General features: G+C 30.6%; 1 protein-coding gene across 2 annotated transcripts in view; it reads left to right on the top strand.

Moving 5' to 3' along the window:
• Positions 1–346: 346 nt before the first annotated feature.
• Positions 347–24008, top strand: part of LOC143236880 (RAB11-binding protein RELCH homolog) — an 83134-nt gene continuing 59472 nt past the window's right edge. For both annotated transcript variants that reach the window (XM_076475531.1, XM_076475529.1), the window contains exons 1-8: positions 347–852; positions 4474–4563; positions 5325–5396; positions 7446–7609; positions 10670–10849; positions 14866–14954; positions 15644–15976; positions 18069–18249. In XM_076475531.1, the coding sequence (XP_076331646.1) occupies positions 534–852; positions 4474–4563; positions 5325–5396; positions 7446–7609; positions 10670–10849; positions 14866–14954; positions 15644–15976; positions 18069–18249 (1428 nt within the window). In that variant the 5' untranslated portion in view covers positions 347–533. The remainder of the gene's footprint in view (positions 853–4473; positions 4564–5324; positions 5397–7445; positions 7610–10669; positions 10850–14865; positions 14955–15643; positions 15977–18068; positions 18250–24008) is intronic.

Raw genomic sequence — 24008 nt, 5'->3', positions numbered from 1 at the left:
TTGGTGCGATCGGGATTCGAACCCATGATCCTCAGATTACGAGTCGATCGCCTTAATACGCTTGGCCATGCTGGACCCAAATATATGAGAGATGTGGACCTTCCAAAGGATTCTTCAAAGATTATGAGGTAAAAGAAATAATAATTTGATCTGTATAAAATATTTATTTTTCCACAATTATAAAAAATTCTTAGATGATAGAAAAAAGAATATCATTTTCAAAATCTACTTAACTGAATTATGGAATATCCGTTATCAAAAACTTTTATTTAGTTTAAACTCGAGAACTTTGTAGTAAGCGATATATAGTATTAAAATACTTAGCTTAAAACAACAAAAAAAATTCATTGCCACGAGAGGGATAAAATGTTTTTAGTTGTAGCTGGGAGTGAATAAAGCTGAAAAATATATTATGAAGGAGGAATGGGGATGTAACGTTGAACTTATAATTTCTTGCTTGAATTTAAAGCTAAATAGTTTTGATAATTTTTTATTTTTATTTGTTGTATTTTAATGATAATCTAAGTTTAAACATGGCCGAAGATGGAAGTTCTGGTCCTCTGGAAGATTACATAAACAAAGCCAATAGTGATTCGTCTGTTGAAATTGTATCGGAACCACCTGAAGTTCGTTCATCGGAGGAAAGTGGTGAACCATCTGAAAATGCTGGAATAAGTTTAGACAAGCTAGCTGCAAAATTATTGAAAGATAATTTTATACTAACAGCACTTGAACTTCATACAGAATTATTGGAAAGTGGACGAGAATTACCAAGGTTGCGTGATTATTTTTCTAACCCAGGAAATTTTGAAAAACAATTGCAAGTCAACTCTGAAACATCGCCAGTTTTACGTTAGTATCAACTATAGCATTATTAATTTTATTATAATTTTTTTTATCTTGTGTGACAGTGGTTACACAAATGACGAATTTAGTTATATTTTAATGTTAAGCCTTATCTCTGCACTACTTAAGGAGGCATAGTGCCATTAAGTGGTAAGTCTGAAGGTTTGTATTTATGAGTTACAACGCCAAAATAGAGTTTCGATAGTTATAGTGGGTACAGCACAGATATTCCATCGTTTAACTGTATGCTTAACTGCAAACAAAAAACTACCTTACATGAGAACGTTGTAGATAACAAGTGGTTAAGAATGTCAATGGTGTACTATAGTTTATATCCATAGTTGTATTATTGTTGTGAAAGACAAGAAGTTATAGCCGTTTTTACTAATTATTAAATCTAACTTGAAATTATCATGCTTCAATGTAATGTTAATCATAGGTATCATGTGGTAAATATACACACACACACACATCATATTGATGTGCAAATAATTATGATAGCATATTAAATGTACACCAACGTAACGTAATTCATACTAAGATAGCAAATTATTTTCATTGTGTCAGTGCACATTAAACAGTGATATTACATGAAACAGACATTATTGAATAAGATGGTTTACATAAAATGACAGTATGCTACTAAATTACAGTAGTTGAATATTTATTTTGCATAACATATTGATGTTTTCTACAAAATAAAAGTTGACCAAGTGAAACAAATTATATACAAAATATTCCTTATAAACTGAATAAGTACATATTAATAAAAAAAATGTTTAAAATCATATTTTAAAGTTATAGTGTAAAAACATGTTCATCCTTTCAGAAATATTGCTGTTATATTAATGTTAAATTTATCACACACTTAGCACACAGAAATTTTTACTTATTTCCAATTCCAGTGGCACAAGCAAATGAGATGGTGACATATTTCACTTGGACAGGATGTCAGTCCATCACAGATTAAATTACAGCCAATAGATGGTGCCCATTTTACAATGGGGTAGTCTAGAGAAATTGGGATAAGAGTTTGTTGTCAAAAGATATGAAAACAAAGTGTGAGCAAATCTCAAACCTGTAACCTTTCTATTTATTACAAGTACAGAACATGAATTACTGGATGGTGGAATCCCTTTGAAAGATTGCTTTAGTGACAGGTTATTGACATCATGCCATGAAACTTCAGGTTACCCATATTGCAAACTTCTATATTATCAGATATATAGGGAATAATATGTATGACTACAATGTTTCATCAAGTTAACTTGACATTGTCAGATATAATAATTATAAGGAACAAGCTTGTAGCCTCAATAATATAAAAATACTAAAGGATGGATACATTAGTGTTAGATTGGTTGAACTTAACATGACCTACAGAAGACAAAAAAAGATATTAAAAATTCTAAAACAAATAGCACGATGTTTTTACACTAGAAGAATTTAGTTCATAAAACTGACTAAAATTTAATCATAATTACAAGATACTACATCAAAATTAGAATTGTGGAATGTTTTTTTAATTCAGAGATTGACAAACATCGCCACCTCCAAATGTAGTTTTCTGTTGTGATGTGTTTGAGGGAGCTGAAACTTTCATTATTAAGTAAACAGTGTATGTATTTCTTACAAACAATCATTGAACTGATGAGAATATATAAAAGTATTAAAACTTGCATTCATGTAAACTTGCTGTTATTGTATAAGAATGATCGAAATTGTGTTTTGAAAATTTACATAGTATTTTGAATTTGTCTATATAAAAATGTTAATTTATTATAATGATTAACAAAATCTACAACAAAACAACTTCATATACCTTAGAGAATAACATATGCATTCAAAACAATTGTATATAGAAGGTTGTTTTTGATAACTGATTACATTCATTCACCCACTAGTTTTTTGTGTTACCTTGATTGTGAGTTGTTGTACCTGATGATATCAGTTTAATGTGACCACATGCATTATACTCTGTGTATCCAATAACAAACAAGTTTTTGTTTATACTTTAGTATCAGATACATGAAATATAATACACATGACTACAAAGTTTCATGAGGATAACTGATATCCCCAGGTACACAAAAGTTTTCAGTTATACTTTTTTATTATTGGTTACTCATTATATCATATGTATAACTGTAATGCTGCATGAGGATAATTTAGGATCTTCTGGTTCAAAAAACAAGTTTTCAAGTTAATGTAATAGTAAACTTCCTTTAGTTAATCAGGTTACCTTCAGTTGAATGATGTCTGTATATGGAAATGAAGTGCATGCAATTATCAATTATGTGATAAAGCACAGGATGGTTGTGTATGTGATCACTTTAGGACCATAAAGGAAATATTGTATTGCACATTTCACAAACTATGGAGTGGCACTACACTTGTTTCTTTTAAATTGTATATAGTTTTATGGTTGGATCCCTGAACTTATTTATGTCTATTTACCACAGACAGGCATTACATTGTATCTTGTAAGTATAATTAGAGAATTTTTCTCCATGAAATTAGTTTTTTCGAGATAGTTAAAATTACAAAGGTAAAGAATTGTGTTTGGTTAATAAATCTAACAGTATCATGTCACATATTTGTGTAAATAGGCTTGTATCTGTTTTTAGGGTATAACAAATAATTTGAAATTTACAATTCATTTATTTCTCTGACTATATGTAACGTGTGGATGGTCATAATGCAAGAGTTTTTAGTTTTGAAAAGGTAGTGAGTTTCAAAATTGAAATGATGCACTTGGATTTGCATTCTCAGAAGTACAGAGAAAAAATTGGAAGTGTCTCCTTACTATTTGAAATGTAGGTTTCACTGTGGCACTATACTTTGTATTCAACATAACTTATTAATCAGTAATACTGAAATTCTGAATATTGAAGCCCTTACATTTGTTAATAATAAACTATTTTAAAAATATTAAATCTTTATTACCTAATAAGTTTTAACATGTTTTTATGTAGCTGGCAAAATAGATGTCTTAAAAGACAGTGTTAAGAAAGAAAAATCACATCTGTGTGAGTAATTATTTAGAAATAGATTAAAATATATTTAAAGAACTTTATAAATAACTATATTCCTTTATAAAGAAGAAAAATTAACTTTTGTATTTTTGTATTTTGCGATTTTTAAGATTTGTGTTATAATGACCACAAATATTATCATAGTTGTTCTCCTTTTAGCCGAGTAAATGCAGAAAAGATGACATCCCTCTTTATATTAATACACAATAACATGAAGTGAAAATTGCTGCATGGTTTTATTGTATATTGTATAGAATTTTAAAATATAATTATTTCTTTTGTGATTCTTGTTATAAATGGAGTGGTAGTTACATAATAGTATTAGTATCTACTTTGAAAAAATAATTACTCATATGTAAATTAAATTTACTGTTAGTGTGATAACATTGAGACTCAATTTTGATCCACGAGGCCAATTGTATAAATTGCTTTAAATTTTTTGTTGTATTTTATTTTATATTTGGAATAAGACATGAATGTTCAAACTACTTTACATCTGGTTTGAGAACCATGTTGTAGTTCATACATTCTTTACTTTTTACTTTGGGTAATTTCAATAATTTTGACATAAATGCATCATTGTTTTTATTAGCAAGAACTTCGAGTGTGCAGACTTTTGACTCCTTAGACTTTGCACGTTATTCTGATGATGGAGAAAGACAAGTTGATGAAAGAGTTGCAAGTAAGAAGATATTATGGAACTCTGTTGTACCTTTTTAGTTATTATTCATTTTAACAAAGTACGTAAAGAACATGTGCCTTGAAGCAAAAGAAAATTACATTTATACAATTTTATGTATTAAAATAGATCTTTAAAAAATGTATAATGAAGTGCATTGTTTTCTTCTGAAAATTAATTTGGAGATATTGTAATTTCTTCTATAATTTTAACAATTGAATCTCAGATAATTTTTTAATTAATTTTTATTACTTGATTTTAAATATCCATCATTCTTGATGTGCTAAAGTTATCACTGAAGTTTCTAAGTGAACATTATTCATCATGGAACACATATTTAGACTTGAGGTGTATTTTATCCTTCTTTCATCATTTCCCTCAGTTTGGTAGGTACAACAAAGATAAAAGAAATGAGTAACACCTCATCTTATTGTAATGTGAACTGGAAATTTCTGCATCAATTTACCTGTTATTTTATCTAGTTCAATAAGTTCAGGGAAAATAACAGAAGTGTGTAAACTTGTAGACAGGTGTTATTGCCAGCATATACATTTGAAATTCAAGTTGCTATGTATTGACAGCATGTATGTTACAGTGACAGGTTATTTAACTGTTGGTGAAAAATGTTATAGGTTGTAGGTTTTAAATATGTATTTCTGGCAATTAGGTAATAATTTCTCTTGTTATTGGAAGTATATGGGATATAAAATTTTAGTAACAGTTATAGATAAACGCTGACAATTTATTATTTTTCTTCTCTTTAGTTCTGGAGTTTGAACTTCGTAAAGCTAAAGAGACCATCAAGGGACTTAGAGCAAACTTAACAGTTGCAACAGGTGTGAGACTTTCATTATTGTTACTTCTTATCATTAGGTTAATGTTAAACACATTGTTGTATATTTTACATCATTTTAGTGTTAGTAATTTTTTTTTTTGAAACATAGTCTTGACTGATGTTTTTATACTGTGCTTCATTTTGGGGAAAATGTAGCTTCATTACTCAACTGCGCAGTTGATATTTATCTTGTGATAATTTCTACTTACATCAGTGAACATCTAGAGTTCCATTCTCTTTACAAATGCCTCCTTGTTTTAGGAATAGGATGCATATACCAACATTCGAGTCTTTCAGAGTATGCATGGACAATGCACAGTGTCTTCATCCTTATAGGTCTTCAAGAAGTAAGGTTTCACAGTCTGGAATTCTTAAGGGGTAAATTGTCGAGCTTCACTCTGACTGTTCTCCAGTGGTGTATTATGTTTCTCACCAAGGAGGCATGGGGTCTTGGGCTCCTTATTCTCAAATTGACATCATCTTTCTTGGGATTAATTTTTATCTTATCACCCTTCTTGCTTGTCATATTGCACAGATAATGCCTACAATAGCAGGTCCATTGTCTCAATCCATATAGATTCTTGCAATGGAATAAATGTTTCATCACAAGGTTCAGTTGGATTGCCTCTCATTTTGCAACTGTACTTAGTGGGTTGGCCTTTTATTGGATCACCCAACTACTGGCAAAAGCTGCTTTTCATCTGGACAGAACAGAATTACTGTTCTCAACCTTCTCTCCTCTTCGTATGTTATCTAGGGTATGAAATATGATTTATTCCATCCCCTTGTTACCTCCTGTAGATTGCACCAGATTGACAGTTACATCAGATGAGTTTTGTTTCTTTGGTTGAGTAAGGCATATATGATTCTGTCATTCTGAACCTGGGATGGTGCTTTTTGGGCTCCTTCTTATAGGAGAGAATGTTTGTCTGGTTCAGTATTGCTTAATTTCTTGTTCCCATTCTGATAGTTCAGATACAATTGAAAGTATGTCTATATGTAACGTTGCTGTCTGGTTGCCTAAGCCACCAATGTGAGATATAGGAACCAAAATCCCTTAATTCCAACCCAAGTAGTGGAACCTTAGCTGTCTGGTTGTAACTGATCTGTAATGATGACTGCTCATGCACAGTTCCACCTTTGATTCAAGAACTAAATTCAGAGTGAAGAGTATGCCTGTTCTGGATGTGGTGAGGTTTTCCCACTCTGGTACCACTTGTTTTCACATGATGTATTCTGATACTTTCTGTACAGATAATGCCCTTACTAGTCCCTCCACCTTATTAGAATGGGATTCTAGTTATCAAAGTGAGATGTGGTATGTTTTAGAAGTTAACATTTTCCTTAATTGAAGATGTGTTTTAGGTAATACTTGCCTCTACTGACATTTTTCCATCGTTTCTCCTCCACTAAAATACATTGTTAGAGACTACAGATTCGGTCAGTCTTGAAAAAGTAACAATATTGTCTGAATGAGGTGCTTATATACAGTATCAGGATAGAAGGCACAAAGACAGAGGTGGAGGGTATCAGGAGACAAACATATTTCTAAGGACAAATATATATGCAAAAATGGCTCATTTGGGTTAAGAAAATATTTTACATAGAAGAGCGAACAACGTTTCAACCTTCTTTGGTCATCGTCAGGTTTACGATGATGATACAAGTGGGTTTTCTCGACATCACTGATTTCTAAGGACAGTTGAGTGGGATATAAAAGACTGGAATAAGTAAGAAAAAATCAGACTAATCAGGATACTGGTATTGATATTAGATTCATTTTCTTGTACTAAGAATATAATCACAAATAAGTTAATTTAACAGTGAGTTGAGAGGTGTTTGTTTGGAAGAATTGAATCCAACTGATCTAGAGGGTAAAGGTAAAGTTGTATTATTATAGAAATTTTCAGTGATGTGTTCTTTGAAATTAATTTTATAACATTCAGTTACAAAAATAAGTTTTTATTTCTCTCATTCTGAAATTGGAATCTTCAAATTCAAAAGAGTAATATTGATGCTTCATTGACAGTTTGATTTATTTTGTTTCAAGAATCAGATCCTAATACTCCAGAAGGAAATGGAGAATTTCCAGTAACAGATGAGCCTGTGAAACCTCATGAGAAGAGAGCCCTGAACTTTCTAGTTAATGAATATTTAATGAAGAATAGCTACAAGCTAACATCAATAACATTTTCAGATGAGAATGAAGATCAGGTAACTGTGTTTTAATTATGTAATAGATTTAAAGTGCTGGTTGTATTACATTATTACTTTTATTACAGGAGAAAGTATATTGATAAGAATAATAAATTACTGTGTTCACATCTTGCTACTGCCAAACAAAATAGATATAAAAATTGCACTCTGCAAGTGGAACTGTGGGAAGGATTATAAGAGTGACAGTCAAATTCCATTTTTTTGGTCTGACAAGAATAATCTTAGTGTTGGTGGTGCATGGTGTTGACTAGCTGCTTTCCCTCTAGCCTACCACATCCAAATTGGAAGTAGTTAGCACAGGAACTGTAGTCCTTGAGTAGCTTTGTGTGAAATCCAACATTCAAGCAAACAAAATTTGTGTGTTTTCACCTACAGAGTTCTATGGCATTTTATAAACTGAAAATTTTCTTCCGAGTTTCTAAGTAAATATTCATTTTCATTTTTACAGAACCCAGTAAGAAATAATGTAACTATTTTACGGCTATAAATTTTTAACAATTTCCATTATTTTTACACATGTAAAAATTCTAAGTGTGGATTGTGTTTGTTATGGCAACTTATAGCTGTGCATTTTTCAACAGTTAATATTCTACGAAACATTTAAATAACTGGATTATTTGTATAGTTTTTTTTTCAGAACTGCCTGAGTGTTTGAATCTTAACAAAATCTGATGATGAGCTTGACACTTGACAAAGTCTAACTTACTATTTGATGTTTTATAGTGGATATAAAACTGTTCATGGAATTCTTGATATGAAAAAGATTTTTTTACTTCCATATTAACATATCTGTTTTATTACATTGAATAAACCTTTGAGAACACTTTTTGAGAATTAATTATATATTGGTTATATTTTAGATTTATGCATAAATACTAGATTATGCTTGGTGGAATATTTTGTTTTGTAGAACTTGTAAGAATAGACAAAAACAGAAAGCAAAGCACTTAATAATATTTAAAAGATATATTATAATGAGAGAAAAATATTCATAAGTTGGTTTGATAAAGTAGAATTATAAACTATATCTGAACTAATTTATTCACCCACAATGTGAACATACTTTACTAGTGTACGTGAAATTCAAGACTACCAGTGCTGAGGTACATGATTGACACTTCATATAATGAACCCTTTTAACTGGCCAATTAGGTTGCTGTTATTTAAAACTGGGATTTGCAATAAATTAGGAAAAACAATTCAATTAGAACTAGATAGTAGAAAAGTAAAAACTGAATTTCTAAAAGAGCAAAGTTTTATTAAAGACTGTTCTTTATGTCAGTGATTCTCAACCTTTTGTACCCCATGGACCAGCAAATTCTGTGCAAAATGCCTTTGAATCATTAGAAGTGTGTAGGCCTACATATAGTGAATTTTTGTAATCTGCCTTCATCATTTCAACTAAAAGCTATGAAGCTCACTTATTTGACAGTGAATTAAGAATGAAACAACACTTTTCATCTATTCTAACACCTGTACAAATTCTTAATTTAATAAAAATATTTTTACAAGATATTTTTTCCTTTCATTGGATATTTCTGTGGCCTGACAAGGACATGCCTGAAACCAATAATTTGGTTGGATGTTTTTTTTCCTCCTTAACATCAAAGAAAAAGACCTATTTTAATGATCTTCAAACTTATAAAGCAAGATGATGCTATAGAATAAAAATTACAGTAAATTTACAAACTAACTAAAAAGGCTATATACTTCATTTTTGTTATTGGTGAGAGATAAATTAGGCTTACTATGCATTGTTGTCTTAACTTATCAACAACCAAAAATTTCTAAATTATCTATTTTGTCATTACTGAGGATATTTGCTATTAAGTATGAAAATAAAAATAAACTGATATCATTGGCAATAATCTTATTTAATGTATTGTTTTTTTTAAGTTATATCAAACATTTTAATGTTCAGTATTTGATCTGTTGGTAGCAGGATACAATGACTTAGCTATATTTCTAGTTTTGCTGTCATGGACTGGATAATATTACTAGCAAATTTATACAATAGTTTTTTGTTCTTCTTCACATTAGTTTTATGAAGTTATTGTTTCATTTTGTAATGCAAGTATATTTCAGATTCATGGCCAGGTGGGTTAAGGTGTTTGACTTGTAATCTGATGGTTGTGGGTTCGAATCTCTGTCACATCAAACATGCTTGTCCTTTTAGTTGTGGGGGCATTTAGTTGTGACAATCAATCCCACTATTTGTTAGTAAAAGAGTAGCTCATGAGTTGGCAGTGGTTGGTGATGACTAGCTGCCTTCCCTTTAGTCTTACACTGCAAAATTAGGGATGGCTAGCAAATAAAGCCCTTGTGTACCTTTGCACAAAATTTAAAAAAAAAACAAACATATTTCAGATTATTCTATTTCAAGTTTACCTGATGCATGTTATTTCATGTCTTTTTGTTTTAATTTTTCATTGGTTTGGTTAGATATTGTATCTCAGGATGGCTGCTATGGGCATTAATACTTTTACTAATAAAACAGAGAACAATGCTTTGACCTTCTTAGATATTGTTTGTGATTTTTTTTCTTGTGAAATTATGTAAAGAAACTTTAAGTTACTTATGCAATAGATTAATAATATATTGGATGATATATAAAGTATTTTATCTGTTTGAAAATCCATGTAAATCTAGATGTTTTTAATTCAGCAATTTGACACTGGTTAGAGTTCAATGATTTATGCAATAGTCATAGTTCTGTTTAATTAAGGTAACTAAATTAAAATAAGGGGCATAATTGTGTTTGGATGGACTTTTCATATCTAATTTTTGGGAATATGAATTTTAGATAAGTTGTTGTACTCTACCCAGAAAACTTAGAGAGCATATTGTTTAAATTGCTCTACAGTTTTCATTAAACCATCACTTTGTAACAAGTCTGTGGGTCATTCTAATAGGATACAGTGGAAGCTTGTTACTATATAATAACTTCCAAAAATTGTTCAATGTTTAAAGATCATTGTTAATATTAATATCAGAAATAACAGAAGTATTAGTGTGGTCACACATCTGTTGTGAAGCAACTATACATATTTTGTTTAGGATTTTGAAGATTGGGATGATGTTGGACTGAACATTCCAAAACCTCCAGAACTTCTATCTTTGTACAAAAACTATTGTAAATACAGTGGGTTAGGAAGAAATACTTGTAGCAGTGGGATTCAGACAGAAACTGCAGACTTAAAAGAAACTGAAGAAAAGCATTTTCCAGAGATTGAGCTAGTAAGTTTAAAGCTTTACATTTTGTTACAAGTCATCTGAAGTGTAGAATTTTTGTGTGTTACAGGTAAACTTTGGTGTGTTTCAGTTGACTGTATTTGTATTTATTTGATACATTTATTTAACTTCAATTACATATCAACCTAAATAAAGTAAGGCCTTATGTGGTGCATATTTCACTACATTGTACTCATAGTAAGCTGTAGTTTTTTTGAAGACTGAAACAATGCACATTGTAACCATCTTAAACTTGAACTATTCATATAAGATCAGTACCATCAATTATTTAATAAAGATCCGATAAACTTTCTATCAGCACCAAATAATTTTTAATGAAAACAACTTTTTAATAAGGCACATTGCCTTCACTCAGATAAATAGCTGTTCTCATTCAGTGCTGCCTTCTATACACAGAATTTTTTCGTATGCTGCAAATAATGAGCTCCCACATACCCCATGATCACTTCTTGTGGGGCAGTGCTATCATCAAGATGTTTTTGTTTGTGCTATTTTCCTCTCTTGTTTTTTTGACATTTCATCTGAAGTGGAGATAATTTTTCCTACTTTACTAGTTGTAAACAATAACTTATCTTTATTGTTTTTCAATATAAAAAATTTTTTTTTGGCTTTCATCAAATTTACATTTCCACTTCATAAAGGTTATTTACTTTCTACTGCCATTATCTAGGCTCCAGGTGGCTGTACTCTACTGAGTAATTATCAGCTTTAATGGACTGGGAGATTAATTGTTGTATGAAGTGACCTTTGTTGGGCTTCAGGTTTAGGGATCTGCATACTTGAAATACAGTCTGCTGACTTTGGACAGATAAACTGTTTTTGCTTTATGAATAATTTTGGTATTGATATTATTATTTATAGTTCTTTGATTTCAGTAACATATATTTACCTACTTCTTGTAAGGTAAGGGTTTTTTAATTAATAAACTGTACTACCCCATGGATTTCATGTATAAAGCAAAAAGGGATAGTTACTCATTTCTGCTATTTATTAGATTGAGTAAATTAGGAGTTGTCTGTTTTTAAAACTAGGTTTCCCATTGCACTTTCTCCAATGTTAACATTCTTTTGGACTCTCCACTGCTGTTTTTCATCCCTTTTATTTCTATTATTGGAGTATGAGAGTTCTTACCACTTTCCATTTCCAAGCCATTGGGGCATCCTCCTGAATGTGATAGTCATATGCAATACAAATAATGATAAAACAATTCAGTTGAGAGCAAGTTGGTGGTGTTCTGGTGGTGTAGATGATGAACTTTTCTCCAGTCTGATGTTCCATCACTAAACAGGTCTATCCAAAGGGATGTAATAGCTTTGGAATGAACTGTCAGAATTGCAGTTCACCCATTTTATTGGGGTTCCTTCCTAGCCTCACATGGATGTCAGTTCCCAGTGACTGGGTTTTGGATTCAAAGCTGAACCAGTCAACATAAGTTCTCACACATGTATTACAGGTTTCTCTGTTCCTTCACTTAGTTATACTCATGCTCACTACTGCCATGTTGTAGGTCATGGTTGATGATCCACCATTGAAAATGTTCTTCCTCTTGTGCTATCTTTCAAATATTTTCATATACCAATGATGTTACACCACTAGGGGTGCTTTCTGTCTGATTGGTTTTGAATGGGATATTTTACAATACAGGGAGGCACATCTTTATTATTCTGATCATCCAGATGTTAAGTCCGTGGATTAATCAAACATTTTATAACTTTACTTCACGTGTCCTTCTCACAGATCAGTTGATATGATATCTCCCTCTGGAATCCTGAACTTAAGGTGAAGATGGTATGAATCTCTTTCCTACCCTCCACTAAATGGCTGAAATTCAGAAGGCAACTGACTTGCCACCACTATAATTCTTTTTTGTAGCCCCACATGGATGATGGTTCCTAGTGACTGAGTTTTGAATGCAATTGTCTTGCTGTACATAGTCCATTGTGTCCTAGCCACTCTACATCTTGGGGCACACTCTCTTTTCTCTCATTTACATTACTGTCATCTTTGGGATTGAGATTCAGATATTGGGTGGTTCAGATCATAATCCAACCATTGTTCTCTCCCTTTTGGATGTGCTCCTCCCTTTTACTGCCTATGTCTGTCATCTCTTTCCACACTGGACAGTATACTTAGTACAGAAGTGGTGTGGTATCATACATATGATCCTCTACTACAAGGATCTTCCCTTTTAGGGTATTCTTTGGATGCTTTTGAAGGATGCTTCTTTCTTTCCCTCTTTCCAGTCTCTCCATATATTGAGTACGAGTTTCTAGCTATTTATGTGAGTGGAGGTAATATACCTTATCAGAAGTTGTAATTTTCCTATGCTGAAAATGTATGTCTGATAGATAATTACCTCCTCTCACTCTTCCCCACCACTGAAAACCAGTGCTTCCTTTTTGTGTCAAAACTTGAAGTGATAATTTGGTAGAATCAAACAGAGAGAGTCACGTGTATCAGAAGAGTATGTTGCACTCCTCTTGCTGGAGGGTCACCTCATGAGATGCAGTTAAACCATGCTGATCATGGAGTATGTGGGAGCTCAATGTTCGTGGCATACAAAAAATTTTGCATATGGAGGGTATCACTAAATGGGAATAGCTATTTATGTGACAAGAGGTTAGTACCTATTGGAAATACATTTTCAGTATAAGCAAATTATAACTCTCACACTATGCTTCAGAAAATGTTTGATCTCATTTAGAGTTTGGTATTCTAAGATAAGATATAAGAAGTCACTATATGAAATTTGTCTATAAGCACTGGATGTAAATCTAACTTAAATATACCACTTAAGTATCATAGGCTGAGCTTCCACAAATGAATTTCTTTGTAATTTTGGATCATAAATAAAAAATTTATTTAGACTTTCAGCTTCATAAATTTATAACTAGATTTTGTGAATATGTATTCATGATATGGAATGCTGTGTTGCTATTGAATGCGAGAAAATCACATTATACTACAAATGTAATTAAATTTAATGTTATGGTTAGGTAAAAATTAATTATCTCTTTTAGTCATGTATCCTAGTATTGATCAAACATTTATTGATTGTGATAGCAATGTAGAAAAAAGTCTTAATTTCTTATTCTTTATATCAGAAGTACATTTTATTTAATAAGTGTAACATTTAGTTTAGCACCAACTTTTCAATGTTTTAAATATTTCAAGCCCTAGTAAAATCAGACATACTCATTGTTTTTTTAAAAAAAGATTTTGTTTTATAAGTGAGTTAGAAACAAATTGCACAAAATAGAAAATTTAATGTTAAAGATAGGAAATTTTTGTCTATTGAGTTACTATTAAATAAAAAAAGGTATAGTAGATTGAATAGAGATTGTGAAATTGTAGTTAGATTCTGTAATAGTTGTAACCTGACATTGGTAAGGATAAGATACCAAAACAGCATAAACAATTACAGTGAGAAACTATACAAAAATGTATGTAAAGATTCAAAAACTGACAACAAGTAACCGTATTGAACAACGAAGAGTCAAACATGATATACACATCTTTGATTTTCTACTTTGTGTGTGTGTGTGTGGTCATTATGATATTCTTTTTTTTTTTTTTTACTGTTAAAGAATACTTTCATGGTTGATTTGTGAATTGTTGGTTTTGTCAGTAGTTGAATTTCCGGGCTTAATAAAACAGTGTGAATTAAAGATTATTCAGGTGGGAAATTGATTTGGAGAATTTTAAAATTTTTAAAAAACAGTCACCAAGTCATTCAAAAATAGCAAAATAATAAGTTGATGAATTAGTCATTAATTTATTTTAATAGTTATAGATGTATGTTACATGTAGTCTTTATTTTTATTGAAAAGTATTTTTTATATATTTATGTGTTGAACTTGAACCTAAGATTATGCAATAATGTTGATAATAAAAGAGAAATTTTAAATGAAAGCAATTTAAAAACTTAAACTAAATTATAAGCAGTGGTTGAATTAAATGTTTGTCTGAAAATCTTTCAAAAAAATGAGTTTTGTCTTCAGGAGGAAAAGCATGAGAAACTCAGGGAGCTAGTGAAGAGATTAAATGAGGAAAATGACCATCTTATGTTACAAGTTAAGAGTCTACAGAGGTAATTTAAAATTGTACCATGTTTGTTTTATTTCAAATGGATAAAACTTAATCAGTTCTATGATGTATCAATCCATTTTTTTTGCAATGATACATCTCCTTAGGGTTTAAATGAATGACAGGATGTGCTATTTTGGTTTTCAATTTACGTATGTTTATTTCACAAAATATGTTTTATATATTTAGTTTTTGTAACTATTTTCAATTGTTATAAGGATAAACTTTTAAACCTATAATTTTTTGAGCATTCTTCTGGAAATATTTTCATGTCCTGATAATTATCACCATACCTTTTTAACATTTCTGGTCTGTCTGGTGATAGTGACATGGTTTTAGTTACTTTTCAGACAAAGAGATGCAGATGTTATCAGAAGTTTCACTATCTGATGGGTAAACCATGATTTTTGGCCAGATGCTGGTAGCTTTTGCTCAGGTTTAATGAGTTAAGTTAGCCAGATGCCATTGCTGAAATTCTAATTTTACGTACTGTAATGACTGATATTCTTTCATCTTTGGCATTGTAGATACATTTATATCAGCTTCTGTGTTAACCTTACCCTAGCTTCATAAACTGTAAAATGATATGCTTGATTCAAAAGTTAACTTTAAGTGTTTTTTTGTTATTTCTTAATCATCTTGTTTAAAGCATTCTCTTCCTTTAGTTACTAAAACTGAGATTGCTATTTATAGAGAAGTGGAGTGCCACAACAATTTGAAGTCTTCAACACCATTGATAACACCAGTTCAAACACCAAAAAAATTAAATTGGGTATCTCAGGTTTCTTGTGACATGACCCAGTCTATGGAAGATAATACCCAGATGGACGTAGTGTCTGTGCCTGAGGATGAAACATCAGATTTCACCAGATTCCCTGCTGGATCGGATGATCATCTACATGAAGCCACCTTATCTTTAGAAGTAGGAGAACCTACAGAACTTCAGGAGCGACTTAATGACCTCAATGCTAGTGAAACCATTGTAGTGAATCCACAGGTAGACGTGTCAAACATTCATGGCATCAGGTATTAAGATTTTGGAGTTTAAATTTGATAATCTGTTTTTGGTTAAGATGATATTAGGATAACATCTTTTGTAGGTATGATGGTAACTGACATGTCACCAGATGATATTTTTTAAACTATATTATTTCAAGATATGAGTCTCAGAATTTGTAAAGTTATGAGTAGGTTTGCATGTTGTAATAATGGTTCTTGTGGTTATTAAAGGATACAAATTTTAAGCCAAATTTTAGTTTTGTTAACAAGTTTAAGTTCTACTAGAGGTGCTGAGATATTTATTGTAAGTTTTTATGTGCAATACAGTGGTCCCTCTTAGATACAACTGACCTTTCTGTCAGGATAAAAAAAATTTACACCTTACAGAAAGTCATTATTCAATGGTCAATAATCAGATAACAACTGACCAAGTTTAAGCTGTACTAGTTGCTACTTCCAGGGGTTGAGCACAATGGTTTATGTACTGTATAGGAAATCAGATAAAGTGACACATTGGTACACTGTCTGATGATAGTTTTGATGAGTAACAGTTCAATAAAGATAACTTAAGTTGTTTTGTGTTTTATGTAAAATTATTTATTAATCACATTTACTTCATAAACATCCATGTGTCACATTTTATTACATATGTATAAAATATTACAAAATGACACAAAATTTATTTAATAAAAAATTGTCCATCTTTGTTCTGCACATTTAACTGACTCATTTTGAATGTTCATGAGTCTGGCAGTTATTCTATCAAGAAGTGTTTTTTTGTTAATTTTCAGTGCATGATTTTTTGTATCAAGTTATAAAATAATGTACAACAAATGTCTGGATTTCTACATCTGAAAAGCTAGAAGAAAATAGGAAATAAGATTCACAAAAAAAACAACAGACGTCACATATTTACCAATATTACACCTCAAAAAAAGCACAGTGTAACTATAAAACAAAGAACCAAACATCAGAAGATGCTATTGTAATTGAACAAAACACCCCAGCCCTAAACCAAAATTTCTCCAATTCTGAAAAGGGATCATTTTGTATATTTAAAAGAATGAATATCTGAAACAAATTAGTACTGGACTATAGTCAGTACCTCATAAGGTAGTTTTCTCTGAATACAAATACTATATAAAATGTAATGTGTTGTATTAAAACAATTTCAAGTTGACTACAAAATCTGTAATTTCCATACTTTGTTTATTTTGTTGCTTTCTTTATAACTTTGGTCTATATCAATACTTCGAACCTTCTTCTACTTCACAGTGACTTCCTGTTCTCAGCTTTAGCCTTTCACAGTTTTCCTTTATGCCTTGAGGCATTTTATTAGCCATGCTAACTGTATGAATTAGCCAAGTCTGTTGCTTGACAAACCACAAGTTTATGATCTACACACCTTGCTAGTAAATAATAATCAAGTTACTTAATATCTAGGCTACAGGCTCAAATTCTACTATATTCACTAAAAGAACAAACCTTAATTCCATGAGCAGAGTGAAGATAACACTTCTGAGTGTCCATGGATACCTCTCAGGACCTGAAAATTTTTAAACCAAGATACTTATGTGTATACCAATGGGTTTTACTTGAACATCCTGGGGTACCGAGATACATACGTTAAACTGTGATTCAATTTCCAGTCATCTGTCTTCTTTGTTCCATACTGTATACATTATATTCATGTATCTGTGTAACTTGCATCATTAATATGAAAAAAGTCATTATGGAGAGGTCATCTATCCAAATATCCATGGTTGTATGTTGTATCCATCAAGAAGTCATTTGTAGGAGGTCAAATCAACATAAAATCATTCCATGCACAGCAAAAAAGTTGAATTTGAAAGTGCATCATTATGGGGAGGGGTTGTATCTACTAGGGACCACTGTATTATAATAGCAAGATGTGCTGAGCTATTTAGTCAAAAGAATTACATATAAATTACAATGAATTACAAAATATCTATTTATTATTTTCCCACTGTTAGTTCTCCACAGTAATACAAGGCACATATTGACTATTGTACTGTAAAAATCTTAGAGGAAATTCCTTTAAAATTGTTTCATAGCTCTTTTATAGGCTATATATTTTGGACCATTTTTGTTGTTACAGGAAGGTTTCTGAAGCATTTTGTCGAGCTTTGATGAGTAGTGCTTTAGGTCACAAGATATCACAGGAGAACAGGCTTATCAATGAAGTAGCTGAAGTTGTGGATTCATGTGAGAAAGTTGTTTTAATGTTGGGTCGCTGCCTTCCTCACATTGTCCCAAATGTCATCCTAGCAAAGCGAGAGGTATGGCTATAATCCAGAATGTGATGTTCCACTTTAAAAATAGTGGAAAGGTAATAGGTATTTCACTCAAGTTTGAACTGTGTCTATTTAGAGTATGTCATCACAGTTAAATTCAGCATTAGGTTATCTGATGTTAAGTGTTTTCAACAGACCTGATGGATCAGTGTGTGTATTATTTCGTTCAAGAAAGTAATTTTCTGATGGATTAGGTTATGTATTACATCATTCAAAATTATCATGATCTGAGAAATTGGCATTTGTATTATTTCATCAAAAAAATCATGGTTTGTTGGCTCTGGATATGTTTTGTTTAACAATAAAAGAATAATGAAAATCATAGTCTGATAGCTCAAAATATGTATTATTACACTGAAGAAAAATCATAGGTTAATGGCTCAAGATATGTATTATTACATTCAAGACAAATCTTAGTTTGATGGCTCTGGCTGTGTGTTTGATGGTTCAGGTTATCTGTTAATTCAAGAAAGTCATTAATTAATAGATGTCACTTACTATGAAGTATCAAAAGCTTATTATGCTGGTAGTGGCTGTGTATAAAGTGCATGCTAAATTTATTGAAATCACAGATGGTAATTATTAACATGTTTGATACTTTATTATAACAAAGATTCAATAAAATGTACTCAACACAGAAGAAGGTGTTAAAAAAAAACCCACAGAAAATAGTAAGTATATGCTTGATTTGGCATTTTACACTGTGCAATGTATCTCATAAATTATATGTATAATATATCAGTACTTTTTATAGTATTATAGCTCATTTGGCATGGATAGGTATGATATTAAGTAAAAAAATCCTTGTCGTCATTGGCCTGAATATATTGTTGGAACTCTATCATATGTTGTACATGATGATCTCTACTGATAAGTAAGATAATATGTTGTACATGATGATCTCTACTGATAAGTAAGATAATATGTTGTACATGATGATCTCTACTGATAAGTAAGATAATATGTTGTACATGATGATCTCTACTGATAAGTAAGATAATATGTTGTACATGATGATCTCTACTGATAAGTAAGATAATATGTTGTACATGATGATCTCTACTGATAAGTAAGATAATATGTTGTACATGATGATCTCTACTGATAAGTGAGATAATATGTTGTACATGATGATCTCTACTGATAAGTAAGATAATATGTTGTACATGATGATCTCTACTGATAAGTAAGATAATATGTTGTACATGATGATCTCTACTGATAAGTAAGATAATATGTTGTACATGATGATCTCTACTGATAAGTTGTACAGATAATATGTTGTACATGATGATCTCTACTGATAAGTTGTACATGATGATCTAATATGTTGTACATGATGATCTCTACTGATAAGTGAGATAATATGTTGTACATGATGATCTCTACTGATAAGTAAGATAATATGTTGTACATGATGATCTCTACTGATAAGTAAGATAATATGTTGTACATGATGATCTCTACTGATAAGTAAGATAATATGTTGTACATGATGATCTCTACTGATAAGTAAGATAATATGTTGTACATGATGATCTCTACTGATAAGTAAGATAATATGTTGTACATGATGATCTCTACTGATAAGTAAGATAATATGTTGTACATGATGATCTCTACTGATAAGTAAGATAATATGTTGTACATGATGATCTCTACTGATAAGTAAGATAATATGTTGTACATGATGATCTCTACTGATAAGTAAGATAATATGTTGTACATGATGATCTCTACTGATAAGTAAGATAATATGTTGTACATGATGATCTCTACTGATAAGTAAGATAATATGTTGTACATGATGATCTCTACTGATAAGTAAGATAATATGTTGTACATGATGATCTCTACTGATAAGTAAGATAATATGTTGTACATGATGATCTCTACTGATAAGTAAGATAATATGTTGTACATGATGATCTCTACTGATAAGTAAGATAATATGTTGTACATGATGATCTCTACTGATAAGTAAGATAATATGTTGTACATGATGATCTCTACTGATAAGTAAGATAATATGTTGTACATGATGATCTCTACTGATAAGTAAGATAATATGTTGTACATGATGATCTCTACTGATAAGTAAGATAATATGTTGTACATGATGATCTCTACTGATAAGTAAGATAATATGTTGTACATGATGATCTCTACTGATAAGTAAGATAATATGTTGTACATGATGATCTCTACTGATAAGTAAGATAATATGTTGTACATGATGATCTACTGACTGATAAGTAAGATAATATGTTGTACATGATGATCTCTACTGATAAGTAAGATAATATGTTGTACATGATGATCTCTACTGATAAGTAAGATAATATGTTGTACATGATGATCTCTACTGATAAGTAAGATAATATGTTGTACATGATGATCTCTACTGATAAGTAAGATAATATGTTGTACATGATGATCTCTACTGATAAGTAAGATAATATGTTGTACATGATGATCTCTACTGATAAGTAAGATAATATGTTGTACATGATGATCTCTACTGATAAGTAAGATAATATGTTGTACATGATGATCTCTACTGATAAGTAAGATAATATGTTGTACATGATGATCTCTACTGATAAGTAAGATAATATGTTGTACATGATGATCTCTACTGATAAGTAAGATAATATGTTGTACATGATGATCTCTACTGATAAGTAAGATAATATGTTGTACATGATGATCTCTACTGATAAGTAAGATAATATGTTGTACATGATGATCTCTACTGATAAGTAAGATAATATGTTGTACATGATGATCTCTACTGATAAGTAAGATAATATGTTGTACATGATGATCTCTACTGATAAGTAAGATAATATGTTGTACATGATGATCTCTACTGATAAGTAAGATAATATGTTGTACATGATGATCTCTACTGATAAGTAAGATAATATGTTGTACATGATGATCTCTACTGATAAGTAAGATAATATGTTGTACATGATGATCTCTACTGATAAGTAAGATAATATGTTGTACATGATGATCTCTACTGATAAGTAAGATAATATGTTGTACATGATGATCTCTACTGATACATGATGATCTCTACTGATAAGATAATATGTTGTACATGATGATCTCTACTGATAAGCAAGATAATATGTTGTACATGATGATCTCTACTGATAAGCAAGATAATATGTTGTACATGATGATCTCTACTGATAAGCAAGATAATATGTTGTACATGATGATCTCTACTGATAAGTAAGATAATATGTTGTACATGATGATCTCTACTGATAAGTAAGATAATATGTTGTACATGATGATCTCTACTGATAAGTAAGATAATATGTTGTACATGATGATCTCTACTGATAAGTAATATGTTGTACATGATGATCTCTACTGATAAGTAAGATAATATGTTGATGATCTCTACTGATAAGAAGATAATATGTTGTACATGATGATCTCTACTGATAAGTAAGATAATATGTTGTACATGATGATCTCTACTGATAAGTAAGATAATATGTTGTACATGATGATCTCTACTGATAAGTAAGATAATATGTTGTACATGATGATCTCTACTGATAAGTAAGATAATATGTTGTACATGATGATCTCTACTGATAAGTAAGATAATATGTTGTACATGATGATCTCTACTGATAAGTAAGATAATATGTTGTACATGATGATCTCTACTGATAAGTAAGATAATATGTTGTACATGATGATCGCTACTGATAAGTAAGATAATATGTTGTACATGATGATCTCTACTGATAAGTAAGATAATATGTTGTATCACTGATAAGAAGATAATATGTTGTACTCTACTGATAAGTAAGATAATATGTTGTACATGATGATCTCTACTGATAAGTAAGATAATATGTTGTACATGATGATCTCTACTGATAAGTAAGATAATATGTTGTACATGATGATCTCTACTGATAAGTAAGATAATATGTTGTACATGATGATCTCTACTGATAAGTAAGATAATATGTTGTACATGATGATCTCTACTGATAAGTAAGATAATATGTTGTACATGATGATCTCTACTGATAAGCAAGATAATATGTTGTACATGATGATCTCTACTGATAAGCAAGATAATATGTTGTACATGATGATCTCTACTGATAAGCAAGATAATATGATCTCTACCGATAAGTTATGTTGTACATGATGATCTCTACTGATAAGCAAGATAATATGTTGTACATGATGATCTCTACTGATAAGTAAGATAATATGTTGTACATGATGATCTCTACTGATAAGTAAGATAATATGTTGTACATGATGATCTCTACTGATAAGTAAGATAATATGTTGTACATGATGATCTCTACTGATAAGTAAGATAATATGTTGTACATGATGATCTCTACTGATAAGTAAGATAATATGTTGTACATGATGATCTCTACTGATAAGTAAGATAATATGTTGTACATGATGATCTCTACTGATAAGTAAGATAATATGTTGTACATGATGATCTCTACTGATAAGTAAGATAATATGTTGTACATGATGATCTCTACTGATAAGTAAGATAATATGTTGTACATGATGATCTCTACTGATAAGTAAGATAATATGTTGTACATGATGATCTCTACTGATAAGTAAGATAATATGTTGTACATGATGATCTCTACTGATAAGTAAGATAATATGTTGTACATGATGATCTCTACTGATAAGTAAGATAATATGTTTGTACATGATGATCTCTACTGATAAGTAAGATAATATGTTGTACATGATGATCTCTACTGATAAGTAAGATAATATGTTGTACATGATGATCTCTACTGATAAGTAAGATAATATGTTGTACATGATGATCTCTACTGATAAGTAAGATAATATGTTGTACATGATCTCTACTGATAAGTAAGATAATATGTTGTACATGATGATCTCTACTGATAAGTAAGATAATATGTTGTACATGATGATCTCTACTGATAAGTAAGATAATATGTTGTACATGATGATCTCTACTGATAAGTAAGATAATATGTTGTACATGATGATCTCTACTGATAAGTAAGATAATATGTTGTACATGATGATCTCTACTGATAAGTAAGATAATATGTTGTACATGATGATCTCTACTGATAAGTAAGATAATATGTTGTACATGATGATCTCTACTGATAAGTAAGATAATATGTTGTACATGATGATCTCTACTGATAAGTATGATGATCTCTAATATAAGATAATATGTTGTACATGATGATCTCTACTGATAAGTAAGATAATATGTTGTACATGATGATCTCTACTGATAAGTAAGATAATATATTGTACATGATGATCTCTACTGATAAGTAAGATAATATGTTGTACATGATGATCTCTACTGATAAGTAAGATAATATGTTGTACATGATGATCTCTACTGATAAGTAAGATAATATGTTGTACATGATGATCTCTACTGATAAGTAAGATAATATGTTGTACATGATGATCTCTACTGATAAGTAAGATAATATGTTGTACATGATGATCTCTACTGATAAGTAAGATAATATGTTGTACATGATGATCTCTACTGATAAGTAAGATAATATGTTGATGATCTCTACTGATAAGTAAGATCATCTCTACTGATAAGTAAGATAATATGTTGTACATGATGATCTCTACTGATAAGTAAGATAATATGTTGTACATGATGATCTCTACTGATAAGTAAGATAATATGTTGTACATGA

The sequence above is a fragment of the Tachypleus tridentatus genome, chromosome 13, assembly GCF_004210375.1.
Source record: "Tachypleus tridentatus isolate NWPU-2018 chromosome 13, ASM421037v1, whole genome shotgun sequence".
NCBI classification, from domain to species: domain Eukaryota; kingdom Metazoa; phylum Arthropoda; class Merostomata; order Xiphosura; family Limulidae; genus Tachypleus; species Tachypleus tridentatus.
The sequence above is the reverse complement of the archived record's forward strand: the minus strand, read 5'-3'. Positions and strand labels throughout refer to the sequence as shown.